This window comes from Sphaeramia orbicularis, chromosome 20, assembly GCF_902148855.1.
Source record: "Sphaeramia orbicularis chromosome 20, fSphaOr1.1, whole genome shotgun sequence".
Classification (NCBI taxonomy): Eukaryota; Metazoa; Chordata; class Actinopteri; order Kurtiformes; family Apogonidae; genus Sphaeramia; species Sphaeramia orbicularis.
The window spans coordinates 24,120,850-24,139,726 of NC_043976.1; the positions used below are offsets into that span (position 1 = coordinate 24,120,850).

At 38.2% G+C, this 18,877-nt stretch overlaps 1 protein-coding gene across 1 annotated transcript; it reads right to left on the reverse strand.

The window, feature by feature from the left end:
- Positions 1 to 5,098: 5,098 nt before the first annotated feature.
- On the reverse strand, positions 5,099 to 17,988 carry mtmr6 (myotubularin related protein 6). Its single transcript, XM_030123731.1, has 15 exons — positions 17,795 to 17,988; positions 15,478 to 15,609; positions 13,536 to 13,698; positions 12,232 to 12,389; positions 10,928 to 11,056; positions 10,444 to 10,578; positions 10,212 to 10,344; positions 9,333 to 9,442; positions 8,537 to 8,662; positions 8,231 to 8,280; positions 8,043 to 8,136; positions 7,158 to 7,264; positions 6,533 to 6,667; positions 6,317 to 6,443; positions 5,099 to 5,860 (listed from the first exon to the last, which is right to left on the reverse strand). The coding sequence occupies exons 1-15, from the start codon at positions 17,816 to 17,818 to the stop codon at positions 5,504 to 5,506; spliced, it is 1,980 nt and encodes a 659-aa protein (XP_029979591.1). The 5' UTR covers positions 17,819 to 17,988; the 3' UTR covers positions 5,099 to 5,503.
- Positions 17,989 to 18,877: the final 889 nt, after the last annotated feature.

Here is an 18,877-nt window from a genome sequence, read left to right on the forward strand (position 1 = left end):
CAGGGTTGTAATGATACACTGGTATTCTACTCAACTGGCTTCAGCTCTGATACACTATGTAAATGAGTGTAATGAAAATCAGATGTGAATCTAACTGCGTGACTCTTGTCAAAGGTAACTACAGTACAATGTCCTTATCTATCTTTCCTTTAGTGTACACTGCAGTAACACTGTATGTGCTTGTTTATTATATCACGGACATACATCAGTAGAGTTCCACAGTACTCATGCAGTGGGCTTGTAGAAGACTAACAACCATGCAAACAAAGCACAGGTGTGGCTGTTGTCTATCATTTGTTAGTTCTACTGTACAACAAACCCCAGCCTGTTCAGGACTTCAGAAGCATGAACAGATTGTAAACTGCTGTCTGTATTTCATGCGTGTGTGTGTGTGTGTGTGTGTGCGTGTGTGCGTGTGTGTGTGTGTGTGTGTGTGTGTGTGTGTGTGTGTGTGTGTGTGTGTGTGTGTGTGTGTGTGTGTGTGTGTGTGTGTGTGTGTGTAGGATTACCCCCTGTGCTGGTTTGTTGCTTTAGTTGTCAGTGGGGGGTAACTGTTATCAAGCTGTGTAAGCAGACTTCCCAAGCACTTTTATATCCCACAACTTTTAATTAAAAGAACTACTTCAGACAAATGATAAAACATTCTATTCAGACAAATGATAAAACATTCTATTTAGTTCCTTTCAATTGCATGCACAAATGTTGAAGAAGGTAATGATGACAGTATATTCTAAAAACACATTGTATTCGCAAGTGCACAATCTGCATATGGTGTGTATCGGCATGCTTTAGCTCATCTAGAATCCTGCCACAAGAGTTTTAACCAGACTCTAAGACAGTGGTTCCCAACCTTTATTGGCTCATGACCCCATTTTAACACCACATATTTCTGGCAACCCCAGACATTCAAAACACAGACAGTTTTTTTACTAAAATTAATTTGTTTTTGATCTTGTAATAGTTTGCTATATTATGTTGCAAATAAATGTTAATTTTAGACGACATTTAGGCTATATAGAGTATATTATTATGGGCAGAGGTAGAAAAGTCAGGTGTAGATTACTGCACAAAGTGAGAATTTTATTTTCCTTGATCAGGATATGTACAGTCAGTCCAGCTTGGATTTACAAGGCTGACAATTAATTCTGAGCAAACAATAACTCGAACTATGAATTATGAAAGAGCTGCAGCATCTGAAACCGACCACAATGAACATTTGACTTTGTCATGTCTTTTATGTATTGTGATTGTCTCTCTCAACTCACCATATGTTTTTTATTAGTACGTTTTTTTTTTCAGTTTTATCAATTACTTGAAATTTCAGTCGACCCCATTTGAATTCCAGGTGACCCCACGTGGGGTCCCAACCCCAAGCTTGAAAAACACTGCTTTAAGAGAACAGCATTACCCTGGCTTATAGTTTGTTACAGAATAGATTTTAAAGTACTGCTACTAAATCACAAAATAGTTCATTAGGTCTAGTCGATCTATGGACTCAGGTCTGGTCGAGCCCAAAATCCAGACTTAACATGGAGAAGCAGCGTTTAGCTTTTATGCTGCAAACAAACATGTCTCTTCATGTGCCTATGAAGAAGCTCCCTAACTTACACTCCTATCACATTGTAAGCCTTAACTAATTCTTAATGCTATATGGAAGTCTAACTGTATATTCTTTTAATCGTTTGAACATAGATATCCCATTCTTTCCTGTTATTGTGTTATATATCCTGTATTACTTTCCCATCTTTTATAATCTGTCTCTGTATTCTGATCTCTTATTGTTTAATGCTCCTTTTATTAATGCAAAATGCATTGAATTGCCTTTGTGTATGAAATAGAGTATATAAATAAGGTTGCCTTGTCCTACAGTATTCATGTAGATTGCTTGTGGAGACATTTTGCATGAGTACAAGATATGTGTATGTTAGAGGTAAGTATTTCGTCCTTGTCCTCTGGAGTGTTTTACCAGCCTGCTGTGCGGTACTCATCTGAATGATTCAGAGCCCTGGGAGAGCCCTCGGCAGCTTGTTTCTGGAAGAGTATTCTCAATGTTTAATGTGAGGTAACATGCACAAGTAGGCTACAGCAGGTCCTTACTTGCTGAGAGGGCAGTGACACAGAGTAGTGTAAGAGATGCATTAATCTAAAATGCCATTTTGTCAACATTCCAAATACGTTGCATGTGTTACTTACATTAGCTATAATACTCAGTGTGTGTCTGTTGTAACCACAGCTATGAATGGGCTTTTTCTTAATAAAAATGCTTTTCTAAATAAAATCTGTGGAAATGTGTCTGTGTTTCCCCAAGTCACGGCATGCAAAAATTAGCCACCCCTTCTGCTTGCCCAAACCTGCATATTTTATATTGTGTGTCATCTTTCCGTGATTCCATTAACCCATAAAAACCCAGTGCTACTTATGTGGCAGTTCCCAAATGAAATTTTCTCTATATTTAACCTTCCTTAAGTGATTTATCACCATTTATTCTAATTTTATCCTCTGTATTTTGTGTTATTTCGATGAAAATCAGGTATTTTCCTACATTTAATTCACTGATCATATACAGTTCTGGAAAAAATTATTAGACTACCCTTGTTTTCTTCAATTTCTTGTTCATTTTAATGCCTGGTAAAACTAAAGGTATATTTGTTTGGATAAATATAATGATAACAAAAAAAATAGCTCATAACAGTTTAATTTCAGAGCTGATATCTAGCCATTTTCCACGGTTTTCTTGATTATAACCAAAATCACTTCAGTTCTCACATCAATAGCTATGGCATTGTACTGCCAAAAACAGTGCTTTTAGGCATTCCATGTTTTCTTTTCTGTCTGTTTAAGTCACATGATACACACAGGAGTTAGTACTTGATTGCATAACCATTGTTTTTGATGACTTTGATGGTCTAATAATTTTTTTCCGTGACTGTAGATGTTCAGTAAAGCTCAGATTAAAGTTGAGGATTATCATATCAAACACAGAGAAAACTGAAGAAAAAGTGATTTGTTTATGCAAAATATATCATTAACTACACATAAACAAAGTGTCTCCATCCACTGTCATTGATCCAACTCCATGGGTTTCACTGATGAGTTAATGTTGTAGAAGATGACAGTTTTTCGAGGGTAACTACGGAGCCTCTGAATGTCCAAATGGGTCATATCTGATGACCATGAAAAGAGGACAAACTGTATTTTACACCAATTATTTACATGTATTGATAGGATTAGCGGTTAAACAGGTATTAAACAATTTAGATGGCTTCGGTAGATAGTGGATGTTTGGGTCTTTATGGGTTAATTCTCTTCTTATTTCAGAGCTCAGAAAGATCTGGTGAAAACACACCAGAAGCTTTCACAAACCACCCTGCACTACCAGCTCATCTCTTCTGCAAACTGAATAGTGATTTGTTTATTTGCTACCAGACGCTGAGTTGTCTGAGGCCAATGGCTACTTTGTCTGATTGCTGTGACTGAAAGCACAAAACTCCATTTATTCTAACAATGTGTGAGGATGGTGAAGAGCGCAGACTTAAAGTAGAAAGTAGTTCACTGCCCATGCTGCAAGAAAAATCACATAAAGTATTTAAAAGCACACAGGCACATAAAACACAGCAGAATGAACACTGTTTAGTATGGTGAGTCATGTTTTTCTTTTGCCTTGAGGACCAGAAAAATTAAGAAAATTATCATGAATTTAAGACATTTATGCATGCAGAGAACCAAATAGCATATATTCACTCTGTATATATTTATATCTGCTGTAATCTGATTGAGAGATATGTTTTCTTGTACTGTAAATCCAATGACGATCAAATCCTCTCTGGGCTCTGATATGAACAACCTCATCCTGGAATTAACACAGATTTATTAAGGTCTTAACCTATAAACACGGTTTGGCTTAAATACAAATGTGAACCCATGGCTTCTAATCACACGCAACATCCCTAAGGCTTCCCCAGTGAACCTGACCTAGTTTAAAAAAGTCAGGCTGTAAGAATTCTGCTCCAATATGTGTCGACAACTGACTTTACAGTAGCTCTACAATAATATTTGACTTTAAGTATAAATGTTAGTTGAGAGATTCGGCGTAAAGACAACATACTCTGACTCTGTGATCTTTCATATTCCCTCCTAAAGGTAAGTAAATGTGAAATGTGGAAATGGAAATGTCGTTTAGAAGTAAGACAGCAAACTCTCTGACCTCAGGCTGTCTGATCCTGGTTTGACAATGACCCCTGAAGAGGTTCAGCTGTCATACACAACAGGGTTTTGACATGGCAGATGAACACCAGTAGGATTGTGGGATCAATGAGTACAACTGAGTCAGATTATCTAATCAATGGGAGATGGAAAATAGGATTAAATGATCAATGGCAACATTTGACAATGGAACCTTTCCAGGTCTTGTAGTCTGTGTTAATATATGTGTATAGAGAGAAAGACTAGTTCATTTTATTTTAAGTTAAGCATATTTACCAGTGCTGAGAGATTTATTTTTGTAATTCACTATCAGTCAGATGTTAGCAAATGCAATTCATTTCATAAATCATATTACGATTATACTGGATTACTGGATGCTTAGAGACTACATACTTCTGGTGCCAAACTAGTTCATTTCTAGTGGCTTTTCATGTAGGGGAATATTTTTCAAGAGTTATTAGTTGTTCCCTATCAGATCTTTTCAGTCTCATTTTAATACAAGACTTTGAGAGGCTAAGGTACTCCCCAAAAAAGACATTTGGTATCTTTCTTAGACAAAAATTAACAAAAACACACCATGAATTGCCATAATTTCATTGATATTTCATCTAAAAAGACACAATTATAAATGTTATGGTTTTTCTACCTCACGAAGCGTACATACATTTTTACAACACTATAAACAAACTCCAATCTATTTCTCACCTGCTCCAATCCTTAATTTACTAGCCCCACATGAGCAAAAAAGTGATCTTTTCTTGTATTCAGTTCAGGAAATGAATTAACATATAATATCATTATTATGTATTTTACTTCATCATCTGGTAGCCCAGTAAAAACTGGTCACTCACGTAGTCATCCTAGGTTTAGGAAAGGCAGCTATAGGGAATATAAGGACCATACAGAAAATTTGTTTAATTCTGTCCATGGATACATGAATACATGCAACATACAAAATCCCAGCCCATAAAGGAAGAGAATTTAATTAAAACACCTTATAGACCTTTATCCAGTTGAATTTATTCTCTTATTCTATTCATTAATTCTCAATAGTGCTCTTTAACATTCATAAAAAAAACAAGCTTTTTCCTACAGGTGCAGTATATGACATAATGAGGCTTTCCATAGAGATTTACACTACACAGACACTTCACCCACTCTGCCCATTTAGGGCCATTGCGTAATCAGCATATAGCCACATACAGAATACCAACTTCTCCCTTAACACACACACATTCAGTAAACCTTTGCATTCAGTCGCACCTTCTCCCTCCCAATCCCACAATCCCCCTGTTTGGTCTCAGCAGGTCATGCGTGCCACTCCAAACTCCAGACTGACAACAGCTGGCTCTTCTTTGGCCAGCTCGTTGTTGTATGTCCCTTCCAGCTCTCCATAGCTCTGCTTCCTGCTCTCGGTGCCGCTGCTGCCCTCTACTGTCCGCTCCATGTCCGTGCTCTCCACGGCCTCCTCGCCAACCTCATCCTGCTCGTCCTCATCATCCTGCCCCTGCACATCTTTGTGGTTGACAGGTGCCCCCAGAATGAGGGAGTCAGGGCGCGGTGGGAGGCTGTTAGAGTTGGTGCGCTGATCTCTGGTGGGGGGATGTGCAGGGGGGTCAGAGGTTGTGAGGGGCGTCACGCCAAGCTGATGAAGCCTCTGGAAAAACAAAAGGACAAGAGTCAATAGACAAAGAAGTTCAATCAATGTACAAAACCTCTGAAATGAGGGCATGTCATCGGATGAATCTAATTAGTCACATAATAGAGATCCTTTCTGTAGTTTTTGGGAAATAAAAATTATGGAAGTTAGAGCAGCTGATTGCAGTTATTTTCTTTCATCCTAACAGAGGAATTAATTTTTATCATAAGAGGGTGATTATCTTTTTAACCGAAAACAATGGTGGCTCTTTTCTATGCCATTTATTTCTCCAGTATCATGAGAGAGAAACAACATTGTTTCCACATGAGATCATTAACTCCTGACCATGGGTTAATAAGATTAAAAAAATAATTCTAAACACTGCCCTTCTTTTGGGAAAAGACCAAATGTATGAAACACTGTGATCTGTGTTAACTTTAAAAATCATCCACAAAGATTTAAGTGTTCACTCACATTCTCCAGTGCTTGCAATGTGCTCTCTGCTTTGTGACTATTCTCTCTCAGAGTAAGAATAGTTTTCAAAATAGACTGACGTGGGTGCATGGACCGATCAAACTGGTGATACATGTTTCTCCAGAACCTTGAAAGAACAAAGACAGAGATATGTTTCCTTAAATAGCAGAGAAAATGCATAAAATACCACAGGTGCCTCCGTGAAACTGTACTGACTTGAAATGGTAGGGCAGGGTGGAAGGCTCCAGCACTGGATGTGCTTCACAATAAGCAGGGCTGTAAAATGGGTTTAGGTAGTTCTGTTTTTCACTCAGGAGATACGCCCACAGTGAGTGAGTCCGCTCTCTCAGCCTGGAACACAAGAAAACATTTTAAACCTTTTTTTATTGCAATAGTGAGAATTTTGTGTATGAATCTGCTATATGTGAGTGTGAGACTATTATTCTACTTCATTAATGCACAAAGAGCAAACTAAGTTGGAATGAATGGCTGTCATATGACCTGTGGTACCCAACTACCATCCATTAATACTGTTTGCATGACCCTGGTGCAGCACAAAGACAATTTCAACACAACAATACAAATGCAAATATTTAAAGGCGCAGCCATGCAAAGCAATTACAAATGTCTGTTAGTGTTGGTTCAGGATTGCTTTTTCCACAAAGACGGCCTATTTTATGGAGGGGTTTGGTATTAGTCACCAAATATATGTGCTATTTGAAGCAGATATTTCCTTTAGAACTACTGAATATGTATCCTCTGGCCTACAGAAGTAAGGAACCAGTTTCAGAAGCACCACTGGCTTTCAAATCTAAACCAATACATGTACATTAACACTCACTGCAGTTCCTCTCTCTGTCTCTGATTGTTGCCAAGGAAGTTTCCATACTGACAGGAGTGGACGTGTTCATGGATCTGCAGCAGGAACCACTCGCTGAACTCAAATGCCTGAAAAGAGGATTAACATTATAGAAGTATGATTACCCACTGCATTAATCATAAAATGTGTAGCAAAAGTCGGGTACACACATAAGGATTTTCTAAATCTGAAAAGATTTTTTTTATCTCCTACAGACGCCACATATTAAGATAAAAAATTAGGCACTGAACAGTTTTGATCATACTGTGTGTGATAATCTCAACACAGCACACCACACACATAACGATTTTGTCCCACCACCGCTCTAGAATCTAGTCCTTCAAGCCAGAAATCTCACGTGATCAAATTTGATCGAACAGAAACGAAGAAGAAACATAGCAACAACCGGAAAACATGACATACAGCATGGAAGAGGACATACAAGAGGAGGCAATGATGGTGTTCTATTTTGACAGAAAAATCCCAAATTTCTGAGGTCCACCAAACTTTGTGTTTCAGGTTTGACATGCTTGTTTTTATTTATGCCTGCTTCCTTCTTCCTCACACAGCTCGTTTCTTGACTGGCTACATTCCATTCCACAACACAATTCACAGAGTCACGATTCAGGAGTTGTCGGCTTTCCCCACACACGAAGACTTTTGGTCATAAATGTTGAACAACTTTAATATTTACGATTGTCGGCCCTGACCTGTTTTGGAGCTGATTATCGGGACAAATTCACTCTTAACACACCTCAGACCTCAGGATAATCTTACAAGACAATCTTAGGGGAAAGGGGGAAAACTGAGACAGAAACAGCCCGATTATCTTTATGTGTGTACCCCACTTAACATAAGACAAAATACCTGTGGGAACTGCTCACTAAGCTGCCACACACATTCCAGGAACTGAGTGAAGATAGGGGACACCTCCTTTGGATCACCATCCAACTGGTCACACCTACAGAAACACACACAAACTGTCAGACAACTAAAATACAAATTACATACACAAGACAGCATTTTGAACTACAGTTATTCAGTTAAAACCACACCTGTCTGCAAACTTGTGGCCGAAAGAAATCCAGTCCTTCTCTATCAGCACCTGGAAGACGTGATTGATAATAATAATAATAATAATAATAATAATAATGATAAAAGATTTTATTTATAATGCACTTTTCATTCAGAGAATCTCAGAGTGCTACAGCAGAAAAGAACAAATTAAAAAAAAATCATAATATTATCAATTATAAGCTTTCTTAAATAGATACGTTTTCAGTTCAGTTTGTTAGTGCTAAGAAAAGGTATGTAGCATTCAGACAGTGTTAACAAATTGTGTATGTGTTAGCAGAGGTTACCATGAAGCCCTTGATGGTGCGGTAGTAAGGGTCCATGAGCAACGCCCCCAGTGAACAGACTTGGGCTGTTCGATCCCATCCGTCTGAACAATGAACTAATACACTCGCTCCTTCCACTGTCACTGCCTGAGAGGTCAAACAGCAGAGGACATAGCAATGTGTAAAAGAACATTAGAAACCTCATACCATAGTGACATTTATTAAAGCAAAGTGAGTTTTTAGTGATATTTGTTACAGAAATGCTAAATTCTACCCTCATTGTAGGTTATGGTGTGCGACTTCTGCTTTACACTCTGTTCTCTATCTGAATCTAAAGTCAATAGGTCTGCATCTTAAGGTTTCTAGGCATATTGGACCATGCCTATTTGCATTCGTCTCCTTAAATGATGTGCATACTGTATGTACGTCATTCCATATGTTTACTTTAGGCTTAGGTTATAGCTAGGTTATAAGTGTTTACACTAAGTGATGAATTATGGAGAAAGACACTCACTCCATCCTGTAAAATGGACCTATGACTAACGAGTTATATTTGTACAATGGGAAGTGCAATCGGAACAAGATTCTTCAATCTCCTGTATTGAGCAATGGCTTGTTGCAATGAATGTTTCCAGTGTAAATACTCCCAGAGTCTTCAGTTTCTTACTACACCTTCTCACTGTATATTCTATATCAGTATTTGACTAAAAAAAAAAAAAAATCATGGTTTAAATATAAATTGGACTCCACCTCACGCTAATGTACCTTCATTTACTATTTTGGAGAAACAAACTCAAAAAGCACATGATACAGTTACCTTTGCAAGAAAGATAGCTGCATCTACAATGGCTTTAATATGCCGCAGCCAGCCACTACTCTCCAAACCTTCCAGATAGTCACCCATGGAAAGAGACCGAGTCCCTATCACTGCAAAGACAGACAAGATTCTGGTTAGGTTTAGAAATAATATTTAGCATCAACATACACGTTTACATTCACACCAGTTAAATTATTACTTAGGTTTCCTTCAAAACTGTTTAAATGTATATTTTCCTAAAACTGACAAGCTTTTACAAGGGAACAAGTACTAAGATTAATTCTTCCAGCTCTTTTCTATTAAAGAGGCAGTTCAGATTTTCTGCACTGAGGTTGCCTAAGGTACTTACACAGAGTCAGTGTGTTTCCTACAGTAGATTGTAGTCATTACAGGCCCATTTTGGAGAAGAACACAGGAGTTCAGGTATAGAAGTAAAGCATTACTGAGGACAGGGCCAAGAGGAAAAACTGCTTTAACTTGACATTAAACAGTCATTCTGTTAATATTACTTTTTTTTCAAATGTAGAGTGCACTTTATTCCTGCACATAAGTACCCCAAGATGAACAGCATCAGGCAGAGTTAGAAAGTGCCATCTCAAGGCAAGTAATGCTGTCAAAAAAAGTGTAATATAACATACACTTCACCTTCCTTTTTTCTCCAGGTAAGGCCTTTAAGTGGCTAAAATACCCTTTTTTGCTCCTGGTCCTGTCCTCAGCAGTGCATCACTCTGTTTCTATGCCAGTTATACAGCACTACTTCTAATGGGGCCATGCTAACTGATAGCAGTAGGTAGCATAGCAGCTTTAGATATGCAACTCACACAACCAAACTACCCATTTAATGTACCTTTCATAGTTTAAAAAAAAAAAACATGGTACCTTCAAGTAATTTCTGCAGGCTTGTCCTCATGACATGGATATTTTCAATGCCTACAAACTGGAAGCGGATGTTGGAGTAGTTGTCCTCATTCTCATAGCCTTTACCAGCTGCTCGGTTAGCTAAAGCATTCAACTGCAGGACAGAACATCAAAAACAGAAACTCATTGCAATTCTTCATGTCAAATTCTCTTGAAAAGGTGATTCAGTTGTACTTATTTATGGATACTTTACCTTTGGCCTAGTATCCATGACATAGACAAATCGACTGTTGTGATTGGCTTTGCTGATGGCTTGCAGCATGCTCTCATCCTCCAAGCATCGCGCACTGAAGCCAGAGAGAGGCTGACTGCATCGACACACTGCCGCCTGTCAGGGTAAACAGACAAAACTGATCAGAACTGAGGGGTCAAAATAAAAAAACACTGCAGATAAAATATCATGCAATATGAATGCATACAACACATGGTTAACCTATAATGTAACAATAGGAGTCTTCTAAATCTAAACATTGAACATCTGAACATAATAGTAAAGAAAGAGAGCACTCAGTTTCGTTTTACTGGAAAATCATTGAATACTGTGGGTACAGTTCAGTAGGGAAGTGAATATCTGTCCTTTTCATCATTTCCATTAGTATGAAGATTGTATTGTTTATGCCTCTTTCAGGCACTTCAACATTATTACATAAACAAATCCAGAAACAACAGCACTTTACCTTCTTTTCTTGATAGAAGTATGTAAGAACAGGAAAGCGTCCTTTGCTTCTGAACTTGGAACTCCCCACAATGATAGGCTTACTGGCTGTGATGGGAACATACAAGTCCCGTGGATATGTCTCACAAACCTGGAAAACCACACAAATACACAAAACATCATCCCCAAGCTGGTAACAAATGTGTGGCAAAATATAAAAACTTTCGAAGAGCTCATGGTATGTCAACACAATGGAGCTCCTGCGCCCTCCTGTGGACATACAAGCATACTCACACTAATACTTGTAGTTGAGTGCAGCTACTTTTAAAGAAAAGCCAAAACATAGAGGCGCTTGATACAGATATTATTACCCTGCCCCCAGAAAGGGAAGCAAGGGGTATTGTTTTTGGTTCGTTTTTTTTTTTTTTTCTTAGCACTCTAGCAGCAATACTATTGGTTCAATTCCAAACAAATTTGGTTTATAGATTGCCAGTGACCCAGAGCAGATCGGATTACATTTTGGGAAAAGTAGGTCAAAGTTCCAATTTTTTTTTTTTTAAATCAATTTTTGTAATCTTTTTTTTTCCCCATTTGCTTATAATGGGAGAAATTTCACATGTCTGTAGCAGCAAAACTCTTGGTTGGATTCATACCAAATTGGGTTTATAGATTGCCAGTGACCCAGAATAGATGTGGTTATATTTTGGGAAAAGTAGGTCAAAGTTCAATTTTTTTAAAATAAATTTTTCAAATCATTTTCCCACCATTTACTTATAATGGGCAAAATTTCAAATGTCAATAAAAACATACATTTTGTCTCAATTTACTTCAAACTTGGCACATATATAGAGGCAATTGATATGCTGACATCAGCACACACACAGAAATGATGACATCAGCTGGATTGATGCCAAAATAAGCTACAATACGTGTGAGGGGCGGGTTTGCTGTGCCTGGCATCACTTGTTCTTTAATGGTTACACAGAAACACCAGATTAATAAAATTCTGAGTTAAAAGAACTGCCCTACTATATTATATTGAAATTGATAATTGTACTTGTGGCAATGAATCTGATATGAAAACCTAGCGTGTATTCCATTTTTACTGATGAGAGAATTTGTTTTTTCTCATTTATTAAGCTTTAAACATGTGTAAATGTAACATGTTTTCAATAACATGCACATAACACAAAGTTGTGATCCTTTTTAACATACATTCAAGTAGAGTGAGTTTCGCTGTTTTGAGAAAATATTTTCAGCTTTATAACAGCTTTAACATGAAATGGCAGTAAAAAATGGTTATACAGGACATGATCAGTTATCTACCTTATAGTCTCTGTTGACATCAGTAAGCTGCCATTGGTCACAAGGGACACCCATCCTCTCAAACTCTGCCCCCAGGTCGATGAGCTGCCATCCTTCCTCCCTCTGTTGGTCATTCTGTTTTGGGTTGTAGGAGAACGCATAGAGCTCCTCATAGGATACTGTACAGAAAAAAAACAGAGACAGCCTTAGACATTAGTATGTAAACACTATTGATGCACTGAATATAGGGATGGGTACCTTTCACATTTAAACTGATGTGGTACTAATACTCGGTTCCCAGAAACTGGTACTGGTATACAATGGTACCTGTTTTCAGTACTTTTTGCGTGTTTTGTGTGTATGTGCGATGATTAACGGCATTTTGTCTAAAAAAAAAAAAAAAAAATTAATAAAAACTTCTGAATTCTGAATATTTATTTCTCAACATCACAAGTGAAATAACATAACACAAAACTTGAGAAAAGTGTGTGTGAGGGAGGGCAAATAACTTCAAAATAAATATAACATATATGACATTTTTCAAACTAAACTATTACAAACTAAAACAAACAACTCCCTCTAGCATGAACTGTACTGCACATGTTCAGCAGTTCTTTTTCAGGAACACCAACATATCTACTTTTTCTGGCAAGAGCCGAGCCCACTCCACACTGACTTTTTTTTTACACCACTTCTTCTCCCCTGATGCTGGCTGTAGGTGAGGAGCCGGCAGCTGCTGCAGGTGCAGTGATTGTGCCTGGTGTGGGAGTCATAGCCTGCGCTCCTTTGGAGCTTTTGAACATTGTACATTCCTCAGTCTTCAAGAGTAGATTATGTTTGTTTGAAGTGTTTTCTCAGGTTTGAGGTGTTGCCGTGGCTGGCTTTACATTTAACATTACAGATACTGTAGTGAGCAGAGTCTGCATCAAGTTTGGCAAAATGGAGCCACACCCTCAAATGCTTTCTATCCGCTACGCTTGCTGTATTCATCAAGCCGCCACTGACGTAATCATGCTCTTGTGCATCCAATGCCGTCATCGTATCAGGCAGACAGTCCTTCACTCTCTCCCAGACACTTGGAACACAAGGATGCGTTCCAGTACCGAAATGTGGTACCATTTGACTTTATGTGAATCAATACTCTGTAGTACTGATGGAATTTGGTCATTACCAATAAAAAGTACCAAATTTGGAACCCATCCCATGCAAATGATGTAACCTCTTCATGTGAGCAGTAGCAGTAATGGGAATAGGTTGACAGTATCTAGTGTAGATCACTGAAATATATGGACAAATTCAGAAATTACAAAGATGCAGAAACCAACCAGGCCGTAGAAGACGCAGCAGTGAGCTGTAGATGTCATGGCAGTCTCTTTCTCTCTGAACAACAAAATGAACCACTCTGAAGTTACGGCATTGGATGACCAACGGACAGCCTGTGGTGGTCAGGGACAGCTTCTCCACCGAGGCAATATGATGGTGTAAAATCTACAAAGGGAGGAAAAGGGTAGAGAGATTGTTACATTAACATATGGCCTGCTTTATATCTGGTGTTAATCTAACATTCCTGAATATAAACATCCATTTGCATATTACACATGTGCTGTGACATGTTTCAGTTTATCAGCCTAGTCTCAGAAGAACTTCATAACAGAAATGTTCCCAACAAGAGAGTGAGAGGTCTAAATTTGGTACATTATCATATCCAGTGAGCACAAATGAAATTCCAGCTGGATCTTTTTGGATTGGAAAACTGGAAATGATGAAAATGCAACATCCTTGAGACTGTTTTTTATTTCCCTAAGGTTTTTTATTGTGTTTTATTGCATTTTATTTATATCTTGATCTTATTTATCTTATCTTTTTACTTATCTTTACTGCTATATTGGTGAATGGCAGCACACTGAGCACTTTTTGTCTTGACACTCGACCAAGTACCTGCCTGTCAGTTTCAAAGTGTGTTTTGTAATGGAATGCCAGATGCAATATTTTTTCTGCAAAGCAAATCTACCCACAAGTATAAATAAAGTAACCTTGAACCTTGATCCTATCCCAGACATCGGTACAAAAACACACCCACATATAAACAGGCTAAATGCTGATTGCTATAGCTTTGAGACAGATAATAACTCATACACTACTTAATATTTAATGAGGCAAAATATCACTCTCACAGACTAATTGAAAACTGGATCCAAATACATTGCCAATTGTAGACATATGGCAGCACATTCTGACTAACAGGATGAGAAAAAGTCCAAGTCACACCAGAATAGACCAAAAAAACAAAGAGGAAAGCAAATGTTCCCTCTTCTCAGCACATGCAGCAGGAAGTGCTGTGGTGGTGAAGTGGTGGGGAGGGTCATGGCCCGTGTTCTGCTGTACAAAGCATTTTAGGACAAGCTATGTTATCATCTGTTAAAACCAGCATTATAACTATCTAACAACCACTGCAGAGAAGACAAAACACTACCAAAACATTCTACCCATAGACAAATATAAAAACGGTGTTGCGCATGGATGACGATGGCTAATTCTGGGTGAAAATCCCAACAGTAAAATCATTTTAAAAACAGCACCTTAAAAGTTTACCTGTAGATAATGATCCTGTGTCATCTGGTTGGCATCACAGATTAACAATGAACACTTTGAAACTGCAGAGGTAAGGTAAGATTCTCTCTCTCCTTGAGGAACCAATTCCTATTCACCTGTCTCTCAGTGCCCAACAGTGCCAAATCTTGCTTTAACAAAAAGCAGACTATGAGTCAATAAGAAGCCCTATTGTACTTAATGCTGCTTTGGGACATTAACCCATTTTTCCAGGTGCTGTAGCAGTACCTCTTTCAGATGGAGGTTGAAAGTGCATACATACAAACACACACAAACTGGATAACTAACTGTAATTAGATCTCTGAGCCTCTGTCACACTTCCTCTTGCCACATTCAAGCTTGCAGATTCTCTGCATGACGCATGCATGCATGTATGCAGTCAGACATGAGTGCAAAAATTTGATATGTACAGAATCTTAGCCTTGCTTAAGGTGTGGACTAAGGGAAAACTATGGAAGTTTCCAGTATACAAGAACTTATTCCAGTGTAGGTAAAATGAACAGCTTATGAACTATTTAGCTATACTATTTTGTATTGTCAGTTACACAAAAATAAGGAGATACCTGTTCTGACCTGCGTTAACACTGATATATGTCTGCATGGTGAATCATACCTGGACTTCTGCCTGAATGCATTTACCAGAACGACTGTACTCACCCAGATCTCCTGTGCAGCAGAGGTCAAGTTGTTAGAGCTGCTCTCCACAAAAATGAGATGTGTTGCAGTAAGGTAAAGTGTGCCATTCGTGGATTTGTTGCTGAAGCGATCCAGCAACCGCACCTGCTCCACCTGCAAACACATGCAATCAACAAATCCAAATATTAAGCAGCCTATTGGGTGGGGTTTCAAGGTGTTATAGCCTGTACTGTTTAGAAATTAAACAAATGATGTCTGCAGGAAACATACTGCAAGTGGCTGGAGCAGACACTGTAATTCAGGCCACTTTGTTTTCGGGACATAACTAAGTCATGAATGCATTTTAGAGAAAGAGAAGACATTAGAGCCTGACAAATGGGGTTAGTCAGTCAGTCTATAACAGTTTTACAATTTCTATAAAGCCACTGCTTACCAGCATTTAGCAGTCAACCTCTTTTCCAACTCTTTTACCCACTGTCCAAGTAGAACATTTACTCAAGTCACAAGTCAAAGGAGTCTGCTATAAAGAGTCACGAGTATTAGAATTCCTGGTGGTCTTAGAGTAGGACCTCTCACAATACACTGGGTTTGCATACAGAAGATTTAGGATTCGTACTTCATAACTGCATGTGCATTTTAATGCATTATTTGTTTCTAGATGTTGCTAAACACATTTATCTGTATCTGTAATGTGGCAAACCTGACAAACATGTATTCCAAGTTGTTTTCATATACTTTTGAATACAACTGCAAACCTGCCTGTTGGATCCTGCTCCCTGGCACTGTGTTAAAGAAAGATAACAAAAAACTAGCATCCTGCAAAAGTAGCCAAGACTAACGCTACTGAACCACTTGATTTGGACTGTTAGCTGCTGCTGCTGCTGCTGCTAACGGTCCAAATCCATGATTCATCAGAGTAACACTGCTCCTGCTGACATCCTCTCTCTTGTTTCCGTCTTCCTGTCCTTCTCTGATATGATGAAATGACTGGGCCTATCTGTGTCTCCCAGCAACCACCATTTCTGACACAAAGGCTTGGCACATACAGGAAGTCAGCGGTGTGTCAGAGTGAATAACAGAGTTAAAAGACAGTCATTTGCTTATAGGAGCAATAATATTTTTTTATAAAATGGAAATGTGGCAGGCAGTATTTAAAATACAGAAACCAGCACACACCTCTGACACACCTTTCTTTATAAATGGACACTCCCAAACAATCTAGATGAAGTTTGTTTTCATTTTAAAACGGCATCAAGTTATTTACTATACAATGGAAGAACTACAAGACACTCACTTACATACATTAAAGCTTTCTGGGCCAAGATGCACATAAATTTTAAATGATTTTAAAGAGTGACAATGTCCTCCTCTGCTGCTTTATAAATGCAAACAACCTGTTACGGCCACACCCAGTCTGCACACAATCACACCCACCTAATCCCAGTACACTGTTCATAATTTTAAAGCAGAAATGTGATTCTCACTGTCCTGCCCATGCATACACACACACTTGGACAGACTGACAGCATATGTCCTGCCTCTTAACTCCTCAGGCTTTCATTATATTGCGGGACAGTCCTGCTAGGGTTTGATCTTTAATCTGTAGGTGGGTCTGTGTTGACTTAACACTACCGTCCTCACTTCATAGGATCAAAAGTAATTGGATCTGCCAACTTCTGGTTGCATGTTGTTTCTTTCTTTCTTTTTTTTTTTTTTAATCTTATTTACAGAAATGATGCCTATAATAAAATCCCCATCAGATGCTAGTGTTACATGCTGTGCTAGGCCTGCAGTGCAACATCTGTGTGTTTTTCCACTATCGGCCTGGTATGATAAATGGTATACATAAACGATTGGTTTTAGTTAATACTTCAAAGATTTACAAACAACTCCTTAAAGTGCTTTTCTGTTCAACCAGCATCGTAAAACCTTGTACAGTGAGTCCGATTAGCGGATAGCTCCATCATTATTTGATTTTACGTCTATATAGTTGTAGATATCTATCACCCTAGATGCACTGTCTGGTTGGCAATAGAGTGTAAATAAATCAATAATAGGGCGTGTAAATAAAAAGAGTACTAAGTCCGAGCCCTGGCTTCTGCCGTAGGCTACGAGTGAAAAACACAAACAGCTCATTGATGCTCGTCACGTATGGCACTCCGAGCTGTTCGCGACACCTGCTAGCTATCATGCTATAAGATTTATTGACGCACATTCGGGCTGAACGATTACGGGCAGCAAATGTAACCACAAATTATCTTGGAGAAAATGCCCCAAAGACAAGGCCGAGCTGCTGTCTGTATCCCATCCTCTACAATTAGCTGTAAATGTTAGCTACCTTTGGCGTTCGGATATGCTCCATTTCTGCGTGTCGAAACAGCTGTCAGCAACCGCAAACTTCACACGACGCCCTCCTGATATAACTGTGACATTGATAATATAATGGCTAAGGCTGCTATAAACACACCACCTTTACTTTGTCGGTGGCATACGATATGTGTTTATTGTCAATTATTTTACTCCATCCGCGTAAAGATCACAATAATTACTTCTTTAGTTAACGTCTTTGAATTTCAAAATAAAAGCACGACTTTATATATACACTGTACTTCCGGATCGGATATAGTTAAATAAGTTATTTGTTATTGATTTTAACAGTGGGGGCACCACTGACCAACACATATTATAGTACATTTTCACGTTTGACATAATAACTTTTGAATTTGATCTAAACTTTTATAAGTATTTACATGGTCGGTGAATTAAAATAAGAAAATATTTGATGTTCACTGAAAAATGCAAACTGCACAGGATGATATTATTATAAATGATGATAAATCAAAATGTAGAGAATAATTCATTTGGAAGGCACCACAAAAATAACTTCCTGAATTGTCACATACATATTTATTTTTTTCTAGTCTGTACATTTTTTAAGACAGACATTGCTTTTAAATTTCCAAACATTTGAGGGGAATTTATTCATTTATTTATTTGTTTTTATTTTTTTTATTTGGCATCATTGTGTGACTTTCTAACACCGAGAAGCAAAAGCTGTATTTTGGTATACCCATCAATGCATGCCTTTTTTTTTTTTTTTTTTTTCACTGTAATGTGTGAGTTTTAAAAATAAGCCCTCCAGGCGCTTCACTACCAAGAAACTAAACTTGTGTCTAAGAACAAACTACACCACTATAATGGATTTGATATTTCTAAGCAAATACTGTGTTGGTCTTCTGGCTGTTATTTGCTGGTCTTCTGGCTTTTGTGACTTTTTTGACTTTGAAAGTAAAGACGGAAGTAGGTTGTTGTCTTTTATAAAAACTTTACGATTTTTAGCTACGTCTGCAAGTGTCAGAAGCGTACGCATGCGTGTGGAATCATGCGACGCATGTTAGCACCACGGGATATGTAGTTGACT

Coding starts and splice junctions, on each gene's coding strand:
- mtmr6 (XM_030123731.1), bottom strand. CDS start 17,818: ATGGAGCATATCCGAACGCCAAAG. Junction 11,057..12,231: donor ATGTCAACAGAGACTATAAG/GTAGATAACTGA, acceptor GTGGTTTTCCAG/GTTTGTGAGACATATCCACG. Junction 8,137..8,230: donor GGCCACAAGTTTGCAGACAG/GTGTGGTTTTAA, acceptor GTGTTTCTGTAG/GTGTGACCAGTTGGATGGTG.